We start from the raw sequence: 15286 nt of genomic DNA, 5'->3' as shown, positions 1-15286 counted from the left end.
GCTCAGCTGGGGGCTTCGGCCCTGCATCTTCCACCCTGGGGCCAGCAGCTGCTCCCCGGCTCCCGTCCCCCTTCCATGGAGGGTGGCAGTGGCGCGGGCTCCCCCCGAGCCACCCAGCCGGGACGGAGGGCCGGGGGCCAGGAGCACCCTCCAGGCGGCACAACGCAGCTCTCTGGCTCCGGGCCGGCCGCCCAGCCGAGGCAGCGCGATTTCCTGTTGTGTCGCCACTGACCTTCGAGCAAAATCGCAGTGGGGGCCCCGGGCCCGGGGGACGGCTTCCTGCCTCTGGCCGCTTCCTCCCTTGGCTCGGGGCGCGGGAAGGGCGTCCCTAGGCACTCTCCCGGGCTACTCACCTGCCCCTGGCCTGAGCTCTTGGCAGCCGGGACCTCGGTGGTCAGCGCCTCAGCTGTGCCTGTCCAGGGTTACGTAAAGGTGGCACTGGTACCAGCAGAAGAGATGGCATTGATGACCCTGCGCTGGGTGGCCCTGGAACCGTCAGCCCTGATGGGGTCCTGCTCCCAGCTGTGGCAGCCAGGCATGAAGGCCACCAAAAACCCTCACCCAGAGGGGGGGTCCAACCCTGGTGACAGTCACCTATAGGTGGACCTCATCCCTGGTCACCTTCAACCAGAGGTGGGACCCAAGCACAGTTACCCTCTTCCAGAGGTGGACCACAACCCTGGTGACCCTTGCCCAGAGGTGGACCCCATCCCTGGTGATCCTCATCCAGAGGTGGACCCCAACCCCAGTGACCCTTGCCTCGAGGTGGGCTCTGACCCCTGCATCTGTCACCCAGAGGCAACTCAGGGAGCTGGAGATCCCTGGCAGGGCTGCAGTGCATGGGGACCCCTGGGGAGGGTGATGGGAGCACAGGGGCCTGGCTGGCATGGGGCCCCCGGGGCTGTTTCACCAGGGGTATTGGTCAGAGGGGCAGGTGAAGCACCCGTGGACATCCCCTCTCTGTGTGAGAGAAGCACCGGGGGTCTGCCCAGTGCCAGGCCCTGGCATGGCCATGACCCAGTCCCCCCCAGGGCACTCTGACCTGGAAGTGGGGGGGGGGCAGGTGTGCACACCCCCATACCCGTGTATATATGCACGTGTGTGTCCGTATGGCACACGTGTACACACACTCCATGTGCACCCTTAGACCTGCGTGTGCACATACGCACTTCCTGTGGCATGCATCGGGGTGCAGGCTCAGATAACCCCCAGGGTCGGGCAGCCTCCCCCACACTTCCCTTTTGGGGGGACCCCCCCCAGCTCACATCCTCTTGCCCCCAGTCTCCCCGCAGCCCGTGCGTTTCCTTCTCACACCCGTGCTCTCGCACGCTCCCACCCCTGTCCCTGCGGCCGGCGGTTCCCGGCAGCGCCTGGCCGGGTGACAACAGGCAGAGTAAACACCTCAGCCCCGCTCTGCCTGCCCCCCACCCCGCTCGGCCCCCGGCAGCCCACCTTGCGGGTCACGGGGTGCATGGACAGGGGGTCCAACGGGTGCCGTGGCTGTAGGGACGAGGCTGGCAGCCTAACTTGCCTGTGGCACAGCTGGTAGCTGCTGGAGCCACGAGTACCGGGGTCAAACACCGCCCGGCTTCCCCTGCACCGCCATGCCCCGTCTCTGCAGACGTGACAAGCTGCAAATGCGCCCCGCCGGCACCCTCAGCCCCTCTGCCAGCACTGGCCCTGCTCCCACTGCTGGCCCTGTGCCAGGCCCCTGCTGTGCCCAGGTCCTCATCGCTCCCTGGGTGCAAAACCCTTCACGATGCTGGGCTGGAGAACTGCGGTGCCCTGTGCTCCCTGCTTGCCCTCATAATTAGGCAAATGAACCCATTGGGGGAAACTTGAGGCTGACTGGTACTTGGGAAGATGCTTGCTGGACCCCAGTGGGCACCAGAGCACCCCAATTTGCCTAAAATAGTCCCTTCACTCCAAAATGTTCCTTTTCAGTCGTGCCAGAAGCTGACGGGCAGCAGGAGCCCCTGGCCAGGGGCAGCCTAGTATTCTGCTAGAAAGGGTAATGCCAGCATTTGCTGCCCACGCCAGGGGAGGCAGAGGGGGATGTGGGGGGGAGCCCCTGCTGCTGGCCCACCACGTTTCCCCCAGACCAAATCCAGGGATTCCGCGTGCCCTAGAGGGCAGGGGAGCAGGGCAGCGAGTGGGGCTCAGGGACCCCAGAAGGGCATGGGGGCTGTGGCCGAGGCGGGCAGGGCTCTGGCAGGGGGCAGGAAGCTGGGCGGGGGCCATGGGGCTGCACAGCTGGCCAGATCCCGGTGCCAAGTTTCCCACCTCTCCTTACAGGGTGCAAAGTGTCGGGAATCCCACTGCGGGGGGCAGCCGTTCGCACCCACTTCGCCAAGGTGCCGAGGGGAGCTAGAGGTGCCAGGCGGTGGGGGGACTGGGGGGATGACCACGGGCGGGTGGCACAGCTGCTGTCCCTGCAGGCCACCCAGATGTGCCCAGTGGTGGATGTCGGCACAAGGCAGGGGGGGCATGGGAAGCAAACCTGGGCTTCCAGGGATGGGGGGGGGTGGTCCCAGCCCTCTTTGAAGCCCCCATAAAAGGGTCCGGCATAAAGGGAGGAGAAAGTCAAAGGAACAAAGAAAGCGGCTAATCCCGGCGTGAGCAAACAGCCCCGTTTGCTCAGGGCCCAGCTGGCCCCAGGGCCAGAGAAAGGAACACAGCAGGGCTCTGGGGGTGCCAGGCAGCGGGGGACCCTTTACCCAGGCTAACCCTCTCCCTGAGTGCAGGCAGCCCCGGGAGCTGGGTGCCCCCTGCCCCCTCCAGGCCTTTTTTTACATTTGCAAATTGCCAATAAACATCCATGGACAAATCCTGCTCCCCACGCTCTCCGCACCCTACATCGCTCCCTGGCAGCCTGTCATGGCAAGGCACCACGGCGCTGCTGGGTAAAGGGGCACCTTGGCTGGGGTGCCACAGCTCAGGGGTGAAGGCTGGCAGGGTTTCCCCCACCTCTCCCAATTCCTGGCAGGCCACACACTGCTTGGCACCCTGGCACGAAGCCCCCGGTTCTGCCTCCATGGGCAAACCCTCCAGCCACTGCCTTGCACAGGGCACTCGGTGCCGTGGCCCCACTGGCATCCAGGGCGATCCCACCCTGCCCCTTCCCCCATCCTGCTCCTCAGCCAAGCTCCCCACACCGATGCAGGGCACAGGGGGTGCCGGGAGGGCACCTCGCCCCCTCTCCCTCCATCCCACGGGGTGGCGAAGGGGTTAATGCCAGGCAGCCAAGCCGCAGGTGGGCGCAAGAATGAAATTCCTTCTCGCTGTCCTGCGAAGTCTGGGCACAAATATTTGCCTGCATGTCCGGTGGGGAGGGGGGAGACCACCATCACTCTGGGAGTTTGCTAATCCCCATGCCAAACACGGCCCCCCCCATGCCCTGCACGCCCCCCGCTTTCCTCCCGCCGGGGTCACCCCACAAGGCCTTTGGGGAGGGGACATTTGGGACCAGAGGGACACCATCGCTTTTGGGTGCTCCTATACGCAGGGAGCTCGATGGAGTTAATAGGATGCTGGGAGCAGGCACGGTGCCCCAGGGCACAGCCAGGATCTGCTTGGCCTGGCAGGCAAGGCTGCTTTGGGGTCTCCATCCCACTCCCCCAGCTGAGCCGTGCCCACTGCAGCAGGCTGAGACGAAGGCAAGAGCCCCAGTCATCCCCGCAATGCCGGCAATGCGCCCTCCATAATAAACTCCATGTGTTCGCAGAAGGAAAACAGCCACTTTTCCTCCCCTCCATCACCCCCCCAGGCTGCATCCCCCTCCCCGTACCTGCCACCCCCAAAATCCCCTCCATCCCCAGACCCCCCTGGCCTTCGTCTGGGGCAACCCAGCCCTGCAAGCCGCCTACCAGTTGTGCAAATATTGCCGGAACGGCTGTAATCCCCGTGTCCAACGTGAATTATGAGATATTTCCACCCATTACGACAGCCCCCCCCGCCCCGCCGCGTGTGTGCGAGGCCGGGGGGATTAGTCACGGGGCAAGCCGCGCTCGGCACAAAGCTTTGGGGAGGCTGACGGCTCTCTGCACCCCGCGCTGGGGCGGGTCGGTGGATGGGGGCTCTTTTTGGAGAGGGGGGGTGCCCCCTGAGCCTTCCCGGCTCCAGGCTCACGCCTGGCACGGGGATGAGGAGGGGATGTCGGGGTGCCAGGGCGGCGGTGGGAGGCTGTGGGAAGGCGGGGCCGGGCCATGCGGTTTCACCTCGACCCCATCCCCGGGGAGCGGAGGCTCCTTCCTGCCGCCCCAAGCCCGGCTCATGTTCAAAGCCGCGAGCAGGCAGCGGCTAATGAGCCAGACAATGGGGAGCTGCGTGGGGCAGGAGCGCTGGCGAAGGCCCGCCACGACGCCCCCATGCCAGGCACGGCACGGCCCCGGCACCGCGGCCTGCCGGGACCCTCCGTGGGACCCTCGCCACCGGGCCGAGCATGTGCCCACGAAGCCCCGGAGGCACTGCGGGCTGTTTTGGAGGGCGCCACCGGGGTGACCCACCCGCGCTGTGCCAGGACGGCACCCCACAGGGCCGCCACCTCCCCACCCGGGGACGAGCCAGGCGCCCGCTCCGGGTAGAGGTGCTGGAGGGTTGTGGGTGCCAGGCGGGGTGACGGGGCTGCCCGCAGCCGGCCGGCTCCATCCCCGTGCGGCTCCAGCTGCCCGCAGCCGGCGGCCCCGTTGGGGCTGTGCCGGCGCCAGGCCCAGCTCCGGAGCGCCTCAGAGCCGCCTTTGTGCAGGGCGCTGCCGGCACACATGTGCGGGCGCTGGGAAGCAGCTGGCGGGACCGGGACCCTTTCCCAGCGCCGCCCCCGGCCGGCGCCACCCCCTCCCCGCCGGCACAGGGACCCCCGAGGCTCTGGCAAGCTGCCCTCTGCCCCTCGCCTGGGGGCACCCCTTGGCATTCCCAGAGACAGCCAGGGCATGGATGAGGAATGCCCGGGCATGGCTGGGGCATCCATTTCCTCCCTGCCCACCTGCCCCCACTGCGGTGGCGATGCCCCCTCCCCGGGCAGGGATGCCCGGCACCCTTCTGCCCTGCCAGGCCCCGTGCCAGCATACCGCCCCAGTCCCAGCCTGGCAGTGCCAGGACACCCTTGCACCCCCCCCCCCCTCACGCTGCCACCCCGTGCCTCAGTTTCCCCCATGACGGGGGCCACGTCCAGGCAGGTTCCTCATCTAGGCAGGTTCCTCGTCTCTCCTTCCTTTCCTGGGGAAAGGGGAGGGAGCTTCCCCCACCGCTTCCCTGCATCCCGCGGCCAAGCCAGGAGACTGTGACGAGCTCTGGGTGCGCGGAGCCAGCGCTGGATTCCTGGCACCGGCGGAGCGGCCGAGAGCCATCGCCCGCCTCCTCCCTGCTCAGCCCCGCTCACGTCCCGCTGTTCCCCAGGGCTGCTGCCGCGCCGCAGCGGGCACCGCGTGGTGACGCTGGCACAGCCACGCAGACCCCAGCCCTCCCCTGCCCACTGCACTGCCGGATCGCAGGCCAGCGGGGACTCCAGGAGAGAGGAGAGGGGACAGGTCAGTGGCACCTCTGGGGACAGTGGGGAGGGCACAGAGCCGGGGGGTGCCATGCTACTGGGCATGGTACCCACTTGCAGAAAGTGCTTGCAAGCAGCAGGGCGTCGGGCACAGCCATGCCCGGGGGATGCCTGGAGCCCTGGCGCTGTCCCAGCCCTGGCAATGCCAGCAGGCTGTCCCGCCGGGGGAAGCCCAGCTGCTCCTCGCTGCCTTGTGCCAGCACCAGATCCTGCCATGGGGCAGATCCCCAGCACGGCCAAGCCCCCGCGTCCCACTGCCCTCCCTGGGAGAGGTGCCCGCTGCACAGGGACGCGTGCCAAACTAGGGCAGGGAACGGGATGGAGCGGCTGCCGGCGAGCCAGGGATGGGCAACCCCATGTGGGCTGGCATCGGAGGCACGAGGCAGTGGACTGCAGCCCCCCCAGCCACTCGCTGGGCTGTGGGGAGGCCCAGGAGGAGCCTTCTGGGGAGGCAGGGGCCTGTTGTGCTCCAGCTGTGCCGTGTTTCCCTAGCTACACCGCGCAGCTGGCCGGGTGTTTGTACCGCCCGGAGTTGATTTTGGCAGCCCTGCGCTTCCCCCTCTTCCCCTCCCCACCCGCCTTCCCCTCCCCGGGCGCCCGCCCGCCGTGCACCCGCCACCCCTCCCTGACGCCGTCAGCAGGGGTGGCAAGGCAGGGATATGGGTGGCACACGCTGGCTCCCCTCCCCACCGGCCACCCCCCGCCCCACAGTGTGTGCCTCAGTTTCCTTAGATGGATTATGCTCTCCCCAGGCCTTTCCATGGTGTCTGCTCGCTGCCCACCGCCACCACCCTCGCCAGCCCGGGCACATGTGGGTGAAGAGTGGGACCAGTGCTGGGTGCTGCTCTCTCAGCCTCCTCCACGGCTGCTCCCTCCTCTCCCCGGGCAAGGGAATGCAGGCATCCAGGCTCCTGTCCCCCCACAGCCACTGTCACTGGTGGGCAGGAGCCTGGGGTCCTGCTCTGAAGCATTCCTCTGCCTGGGGTGGGCAGCAGCCAGAGGGATTTGGGGATGTCGAGGGGACAAGTTGTGGGGTGCGTGTGACTTTGCAGAGTGCCGTGTGGATTTGGGGGGGCCGTGCTTTGGGGGCCCATGCTGAGGGGTGCTGAGTGGATGGCGGATCTGTATGTCCTGGGGAGGGGCTGGAGGAGGGTGGAGAGGTCTGCAGGTGGTCCACTTGCCACAGGGGACTGTGTGGATGGATGGTGCCCTGTAGTACCCCATGTCCTGGGGTTCCAAGCAGCCTGGGAGGGGGCTGAGTGGATGGAGGAGTGCCCAGGATGTCCCATGCCTGGGGGGCCCAATGAGCCCTGGGGGGCTTATGCCTGAAAGTGGGCTGTGTGGATGGGGAACCCCCAGGATGCCCCGTGCCCAGGAGATGCCCCATGCTAGGGGAGAGTCTATTGGATGGGGGGGGGCATTTGAATTGGGGTACCCTAGAAATGCCTTATTTCTGAGGGGGCTATGTGGCTGGGGGGCTCCCAGGGGGCTCATGTCCTGGCAGGGGGGGGGGGGCATGTGGATAGGGCTGTACCCTGGATGCCCAGTGCCCAGGAACGCCCCAAGCTCTGTGGAAGGGGTGTGGATGGCCGTGGCGGCATCTTGGGTGTTGTGTGGATTGGGGGGGATGTCCCCAACACGGCCGGCCCCTGGGGGTGCCCCGTGCCCTGAGGGAGGGTATGTGGATGAAGGCATCCCTCGAGTACCCCGTGCCCTGGGGCTGGCATGTCAGTGGGGATGTTCTACACCCGGGGGGTATCCCATGCCCGGGGGAGGGGGGGCAAGGGAGGGGGGGGGCCCCCAGGACACCCCGAGTCCGGGGGTACCCCATGCCCGGCGGGGCAGCTGCGTGCCCCGGCGTGAGGCAGGATGGCCCGTGCCCGGCCGGGGCGGTGGGGCAGGGGCCCGGGGGGGGGGGGGTCGGAGCGCGGCGGGGGCGCGTCCCCCCCCGGCCGGCCGCTGCCTGCGCCTCATTAGCGGGGCCTTTGTTTGCACAGGGCTCGCAGCTCCCGCTTGCCCATGCCGCCGCCTATAAAGCGGAGCCGGAGCCGGCGGCCGGGCAGAGGCGGCGGCAGCGACAGGCAGCGCCCGGCCCCCCCTCCCCGCCCCCGGCCGCCTGCCTGCCCCGGCCGGCCGGCACCATGCGCGCCGCCCTGCTGCTGCTGCTGCTCGCCCTGCTCCTGCCCGGCCGCGCCGCCCGCCCCAAGCTCGCCCTGCCCATCCGGCCCGACACGGACCCGCTGCCCCCCGGGGGGGCGGCAGGTAGGAGCCCCCCCCTTCCTTCCCCCGCACCCCCCTGCTCCGGGCACCCCCCGTCCTATAGCAGCCGCTGCCGCATCCCCCCTTCGTGCATCCCGCTTCGTGCTCCCCCCCTCCCTGCCACCCACGGTCCCGTCCGTGCACCGCATGCCTGCACCAGCACCCCCTTTTCCTGCACCACCACCCCCTTTTCCTGCACCCCGCATCCAGCTCCGGGCCCCGCGGCTGACCGGGACCAGCACCGGGAGCGGGACCGGCCGCCGTGCCCAGCGGGCGGCGGGGCGGTGCCGGCCGCTGTCCGGGGCTGCGGCAGGGGGGTGCCCGCGGCCCGGAGGTGACCGGGGGTGGCGGTGGTGGTGGGTGGGTGGGTGGGGGTCTCCGCAGGCTGCGCCTTCGGGGGGCACTTCTATGCCCTGGACGAGACGTGGCACCCGGACCTGGGGGAGCCCTTCGGGGTCATGCGCTGCGTTATCTGCCACTGCGAGCCGGTGAGTGCCCCCGCCCCGGGACCCCCCCTTCCCCCAGGAGATCCCCCAGGATCTGGCCCTGCTGGGGAGGGGACTGGCGGGGAGGGAGGTCGACCCCTTCATTCAATACACTCCCCCCTATGGAAAAGGGGAGCGGGGATCCCTCTAGCCAGCCGGACACCTGGATGTGTCCCCCCCCGCCGCGGCAGTGGGGAAGAGAAGGGGGATTTAAAGGATCAGGCTTCATTCCTCCTCCTCCTCCTCCTCGGGGATGGCCCCCGGCCGCCTCCCTCCCTCCGAGCAGCCCCCCGAGGCCGGGGCTGGCGGGGCCGCGCACAGCTGGGCAGGGGGCTGGGGGCCGTGAGGAGGGGGCCGGGGCTTGGCTGCCGTACAGGCAGCTGGGGGCTGTGCAAGGTGTCCGGGCTGCCCGCGGGGGCTCCAGATGGGCCGGGATGGGGGGAGCCGGGCTGTGCCGGAGGGGGCACACCTTGGCACGGCCCTCCCGGGCTCTTCCCACCCCACCCCACCCCCCCCCCCCCCGCAGCAGAGGAACCGTCGGGGGAAGCCAGCGGGGAAAGTGAACTGCAAGAACATGAAGCAGGACTGCCCCGTGCCCGCCTGCCCCCGGGCCACGCTGCTGCCCGGGCACTGCTGCCACACCTGCCCCAAAGGTGAGGCCAGCGGGTGCCTCCCTGTGGGGAGCCACCCTGCACCCACAGGGACCCCCGGGGGCACGGGAAAGGGGACAGTGCGTAAATCCCCCCAAAAGGTGCTGTTTTCTTAGTTATGGGACTTGTCAGTGCCTCTGGGGTGCCCACAAGGTGCTGGGCAGGGGGAAGCCCCCTTAGATACAGCTGTTCCTGAACCACCCTGGGAGGGGTGCAGAGAGGGTGCACAGGGCTAAGCAACCTGCCTGTCCATCTGCCTGTGCCCAGTGTGCCCCCCGTCACCCCAGCACAGAGCCCTGCTGTGATTTGCAGGGTACATCTCTTTCTGTCTCGGGAGGGGGGCCTTATTATTGCCCCCCCACCCGAGCTCTTGAGCACAAGCAGCCTGGTGCAATGGTCTCCCCCTGTGCCCACCGCATGCCAGCGTTGCCAGGCCCCCCGGAGAAGAGCCCCGTGCCCCCCTTCGACACCTTCGAGTACTTCCAGGACAAGGAGGACGACCTGGACAAGCCCTACAACGACCGCTCCTACCTCAGCTCCGAGGGGCTGGCCCGCGACGATGCCCGCACAGGTGAGCCATCCGCCCAGGTGGGCAGCAGCAATGTGGGGCACCCCCCTGCACTCCCCACCATCATCGGCATCCCCTCCCCAGAGTTCGTGGCCTTGCTGACGAGTGGCCCGGAGCCGTGGCACCCCACGTCCAGCGCGGTGGCCAAGGCTCGCTTCACCCTGCTGCGCTCCTACCTGCTCTTCTCCATCAGCTATGAGCGGTGAGTCCTGTCCTCTGCCCAGGCTGGCACAGTGGGCACTCCCCTGGAAAAGGGTGGGGTGCAACGGTGCTTGTGCCTCAGTTTCCCTTCCAGCGTCCCCCCGTGGTGCCACAGCCTTGCATTGGCAGGGCGAGAGATTTGGAGAGGGGGGCGATGTGCTGGGGGTCCAAGCCGGGGGAAGCAGCCAGGATTTCGGCACACCCACGGCGCTGGCCCGGCCTCACCCCTTCGCCTCCAGGTCTGGAGCAGGAACAAACAGAACAGCTCCAGGGCTCCCGGAGGACAGGGGCACAGCGGGGCAGAGGCGCCGTGCTGCCCTGAGGGCTCTGCCGGTGGGCATCGCCGGGGCACTGCTGCCAGGGTCCCCCATCCTCGCTGTGCCCTCCCCGGATGCCTGCTGGCAGCGGAGCCTCTCCTCTCCCTCCCTCCTTCCCGCTCCAGTTTCTTCTGCTCTTCCTCGCTTCCAGGCCCCTTTGCATAGTAAAGTGGTGACTAATTTCCAGCTCTGACCGGAGGAGCCAAACGGAGCTGAAAATGCTCCTAATTTACAGCCGGGCCTGAGCGCTTGACTCCTGGCGGGTCCTGCCCTGCCGCCTTTCCCAGCGGGGACCCCAATCCCACTCGGTGCCAGTTTGGCATTGCTCTGGGGTAGAGGAGCCCAGGGGACCCGTGCCCAGCTGGCATCTGGTGGGACGGCAGCGTTGAGCCAGCCCGGCCGTGGGCAGGCAGAGCGTGGCACTTGGCACCCCAGAAGGACAACATCCTTCTCTTGCCCACCCCAAATAGCTGGGAGACCCCCATGTGCCCTCCCCAACACATCCCGGTGCTGAGCGAGGGTGGTGGTGTCGTTGCTTACCCCCGGGTGCCCACAGGCTGGGGCGGCCGAGTCGGGTGCGTTTCAGCGACCCCGAGGACAACGTGCTGTTTGAACACCCCGTGCAGAAGAGCGCTGCCCCTGAGGACGGCATGGTGAGAGGGGCTGGGAGGGCAGGGGGGCATGGTGCCCCTTCCTCCCCCTGCCTGGGCATGTGGTGCCCCCCAGCCCCTGCCCAGCCCTGTCCTCGCCCACAGCTCTGCGGGATGTGGAGGACGGTGTCCAAGGCCAATGTCCAGCTGCTGCGGGGGGAGCAGCTCCGCGTGTCCCTCATCACCCGGGCGCAGCCCTCCGGAGAGGTCCACGGGCACATCCTCAAACACCGGGCGCTCTTCGCAGGTAAGTCGGCTCCTGTGTGCCCCCCCAGCCGGGGCCCACCGGGATGCCCCTCACACCCCCTCTCCACGCACAGAGACGTTTGGTGCCATCCTGACCTCATCGGACCCTGCGCACCTGGGCGCGGGGGGCATGGCCATGCTGACGCTGAGCGACACCGAGAACAACCTGCACTTCATCCTCATGGCCCGGGGGCTGCTGGAGCCCAGCGCTGGTGGTGAGGGTGGGCACAGGCACCCCGCGAGACCTGGCACTGCCTGGGGGGGTTGCATGGGGCTGCATAGGGCTGGGGGGGGGAGGCGTGCATGGCAGGTTTGTAGCTTGGGATGCATGGGTTGGCACCTGTGGGCTCAGGGTGGGTGGGTATAGGGGCTGTGCATGGCATGGGGGGGGTTGAGGTGTGCATAGGGGTTGTGGCATGATTTGGGGTGTGCATGGGTTGGGGGTGTGTACCTATGGGGGGGTGGGGCCAGGGGGTGCTGGAGGGCATAAGGGGTGTGTGGGTTGGTGTGCAAAAGGATGGGTTTGGGATGTGGGTTGTGCAAAGATTTGGGGGGTGGGAGGTGGAACGGTGGGGGTCACGGTGAGTACAGGGGTCCAGGCATACAGGACAGGCAGCTGGAAAGAAAGCGGGGGATCGGGTGCAGGGGTTTGGGGGCAATGGGCACAGAGGGGTGGGTTTGGGTGACAGAGGGACAGTGGCTGCAAGCCCCTGGTCCAGCGGGTTCAACCCCCTCTGCCATGGCCAGAATCCCCGTGGGTCCCGCTGCGGGTCCGCATCCTGCACCAGGCCCAGACACTGCGGGAGGTCCGCGCCAACATCACCGTGGAGGTAAAGCCGTCTGTTCCCCCACATGCCCCGGCAGCTGCGGTGCCCGCCGTGCCAGGGCTGAGCCATGGCACCATGCCCCCCCCAGCAGGACCCTGAATTCGCGGAGGTGCTGAGCGAGCTGTCTGCCAGTGAGCTGCAGTGGCTGGTGCAGGGGCAGCTCCGCATCGTGGCTGAGACGGAGGGCCAGCATGCACGCCAGCTGGCGGGCACCATCACCACTCGCCGCAGTTGTGACAGTGAGCATGGGACGGATACCCCGGGGTGCAGCGGGGGTGGCTGTGCCCCCCCCCATGCCAACCTCACACACCCCACCCGTGCCTCTCTCCCCGGGCTGAAGCCATCCAAAGCGTGCTGTGCGGAGCGGACGCCTTGCTGCCAACTAAGACGGGGGCCGTGGGCTCGGCCAAGCTGGCACTGCATGAGAATGGCACCCTGGAGTACCAGGTAAGTGGGGGACACCTGTCTCCCTCCTTGGGGTCCCAGGGGTGTCCCATCCCCCTCCCCCGGCACTGCCCCTCAGCACCCTTCCCACAGGTGCAGGTGGTGGGCACCGCCAGCGAGGTGGTGGGCATCACTCTGGAGACCAAACCCCGGCGGAAGAACAAGAGGAACATCCTATTCGACATGACGCCCAGCTACAAGGATGGGCTGGTGAGTGCTGGGTGGCACTCGGGGGGATGGCATGGGGACCTTGGACGAGTCCCCATCCCAACCCACGTGGTCTCCTGCCGGCGGCAGGCCCAGGGCGCCTGGCAGAGCCCCAGCGCCCGCGATGCCCATATGCTGCTGCAGAATGAGCTCTTCCTCAATGTGGCCACCAAGGACTGGACAGAGGGCGAGCTGCGGGGCCAGGTCATCTCCTTGCCCTACAGCGGCCTGCTCGCCCGCTACACAGGTACCTGGGGGGCACCAGGGGTGGCGGTCGGGGCGGTGGGGCAGCCCTCCCGTCCGCCACCTCCCACAGCCCCTGTCTGTGCACAGAGATGCCCGTGGCACTGGCAGGGCAGCTGGTGTCCCCCCCGGTGAGCAGCGGAGCCGGGGGGCATGCCTGGCTCTCTCTGGATGAGCACTGCCACCTGCACTACGAGATCTCGGTGGCGGGGCTGGGCCGCCCGGCCGACGGCACTGTCAGTGCCCACCTGCATGGGGTGGCTGAGCTGGGCGAGATGGGCGCCCGTCCCCACCAGCACAAGCGCCTGCTCAAGGGTTTCTACAGCACCGAGGTGAGGCAAGCACCTGGTCGGGGCACCCCACAGCGGGGACCGGGCCAGCCCTCATGCCCCCCACCTCCCCGGTGCCCCTCTCGCCCCGGCAGGCGCAAGGGGTGGTGAAGGACCTGGACGCCGACCTGCTGCAGCACCTGGCCCAGGGCACTGCTTTCCTGCAAGTCAGCACCAAAGCCCACCCCCATGGGGAGATGCGGGGACGGGTAGGTCCCCACCTGGGAAGGGCACCCCTACCCATCCCTACCACTGCCCAGGGTCTCCAGCCAGGTGACACTGCCCAGAGCAGGGTGGGAAGGGAAGAGGATGGGGGGCACGCCATGGCACAGTCCCAGCAGCCTGGCGTGGTGTGTACTGTGGTCGTGGGTGCTTCCTCCGCCAGCCCTGAGCATGGAGGGCAGGCGGGCAACTGCATGGGAAGCAGGGTCCCCCCCCGGCAGTGTCAACCCTCCTGCTCCATGTCCCCATCCAGGTGCACATCCCCAACCGGTGCCATGCAGGAGGGACCCGCCTGGCCCCGGGGGAGGCCGAGCTCTCTGAGGGTGCCAAGGCCAGGGACCTGGAGCAGCTGAAGAAGGACCCCAATTCCTGCTTCTTCGAGGGGCAGCACCGGGCACACGGCACCCGCTGGGCACCCGACTATGACAAGAAGTGCTCCATCTGCAGCTGCCAGGTACGGGCCAGGGAGGGGGGCAAGCTGGGGGGGCAGCACCTGTCAGCAGTGCCCCCCAGTAATGAACCCCGTATCTGCTGCCCCCAGAAGCGCACGGTGATCTGTGACCCCATCCTGTGCCAGCCCCTCAACTGTACGCGCCAGGTGCACCCCGAGGATCTGTGTTGCCCCATCTGCGAAGGTATGTGGGGGCCAGAGGGGTCCCAGGCAGGGGGCTGGGGAGCAGGGGTGTTCCCCATGGGTACAAGGTGGGGCGTCCCTCTCTGAGCATCTGCACCCCCTCATGGCCTCCCTCTTCCTTGCAGAGAAGAAGATGGGGCAGGAGGAGCTGAAGCTGGAGCGGGCACGGGACAGTAGTGAGGGTGAGTCCCAGCAGGCACGGCCTGAGCAGGCAGCTCTGCCCCCCTGGCCCCCCCAGCACCCTCAATCCCCCCGTGGGGGCTGTGCCCACCTCCTCTTCCTCTCCCAGGCTGCTACTTCGATGGGGACAAGACATGGCGAGGCTCTGGCACCCGCTGGCACCCCGTTGTGCCCCCCTTTGGCCTCATCAAATGTGCCATTTGCACCTGTAAGGTGAGTGTGGGTCTTAGTCCCCCCCCAGGCCCCCACCCTGGGTCAGCAGCAGAGCTGCCCCGGCACCTGTGGTGGCTGCCCTGAGCTGCCAGGCACTGTAGCAGGGGCTCAAACCAGGGAGGGGGGTGCGTACCTTGTACCGACTGCCCCATGAGCCCCCCATGCTCCCTGCAGGGCACCACGGGTGAAGTGCACTGCGAGAAGGTGCAGTGCCCGCGGCTCACCTGTGCCAACCCCGTTCGCGCCAGCCCCTCTGACTGCTGCAAGCAGTGCCCAGGTACCTGCACCCCCCTCCTGCTCTCTACTCTCCCAGCACGGCCACTGTACCTCCCCATGCCACCGCCGACGATGCGGCAGGGTGCCCCTGCTGCGTGTGTGCCCCCTCCCAGTGCCCTTTCCTGCAGCCCCGGAGAAGAGCGTCCCCGAGCTGGCTGACACCATGCAGGCGGATGGGCCGCGGGCATGCCGCTTTGGGCGCCGTTGGTACCTCAACAACGAGAGCTGGCACCCCTCCGTACCACCCTTCGGGGAAATGAAGTGTATCCTGTGCTGGTGTGTGGTGAGTGTGCCAGGCCTCGGGCAGCACCAGAGGGAAGGAGACGTGCGCCCGTGCTAGTCCCCAGTGCTTCGGGGACAGGTGGGAGAGCAGCCTGGGGTGGCACCCTGGGGACCCACCACACCCTGAAGAGCCACCGGCCCCCATCCTCAGACCCTCTTTCTGCCCCGCAGTCAGGGGAGACACACTGCCAGCGCCAGGAGTGCCCACCAGCCACCTGCACCAGCCCCAACAGGAGGGACAACCCCTGCTGCGCCAAGTGCCGCGGTGAGTGCCAGTGCTCGCACGTGGGCACTGCTCCCCCAAACACCCCGCGGTGGCCCATGCACCTCCCCGGTCCCCTTGGGTGCTGAGCCAGGGCTGGGACCAACCTAAGCGCCCCCCTGGCACCCATCATGCCTGTCTCTCAGCCCCGCTTTCCCCCCCCGCAGCCCCGGATGCCCCCCCAGATGCGCAGGAGAAGGTCCACGATGCCAGGGTGGAGGCGTGGAGCCGCTGAGCAGTGACCGC

The 15286-nt window shown here is 68.1% G+C and overlaps 1 protein-coding gene across 1 annotated transcript; it reads left to right on the top strand.

Annotated features, from left to right (window-relative positions):
• Window positions 1-7686: 7686 nt before the first annotated feature.
• CHRD (chordin) lies at window positions 7687-15275 on the top strand. Its single transcript, XM_059822772.1, has 23 exons — window positions 7687-7807; window positions 8189-8292; window positions 8816-8942; window positions 9364-9510; window positions 9592-9709; window positions 10582-10678; window positions 10781-10922; window positions 10996-11136; window positions 11669-11751; window positions 11840-11987; window positions 12089-12195; window positions 12286-12416; window positions 12510-12646; window positions 12733-12974; window positions 13067-13180; window positions 13447-13647; window positions 13735-13828; window positions 13953-14009; window positions 14117-14220; window positions 14395-14497; window positions 14625-14779; window positions 14950-15043; window positions 15208-15275. Exons 1-23 carry the CDS (start codon window positions 7687-7689, stop codon window positions 15273-15275), a joined length of 2835 nt encoding a protein of 944 aa, XP_059678755.1.
• The last annotated feature ends 11 nt before the right edge of the window (window positions 15276-15286 follow it).

The sequence above is a fragment of the Gavia stellata genome, chromosome 11 (assembly GCF_030936135.1).
Source record: "Gavia stellata isolate bGavSte3 chromosome 11, bGavSte3.hap2, whole genome shotgun sequence".
Classification (NCBI taxonomy): domain Eukaryota; kingdom Metazoa; phylum Chordata; class Aves; order Gaviiformes; family Gaviidae; genus Gavia; species Gavia stellata.
Note: the sequence above shows the minus strand (reverse complement) of the source record. Positions and strands in the feature narration are given on the sequence as shown.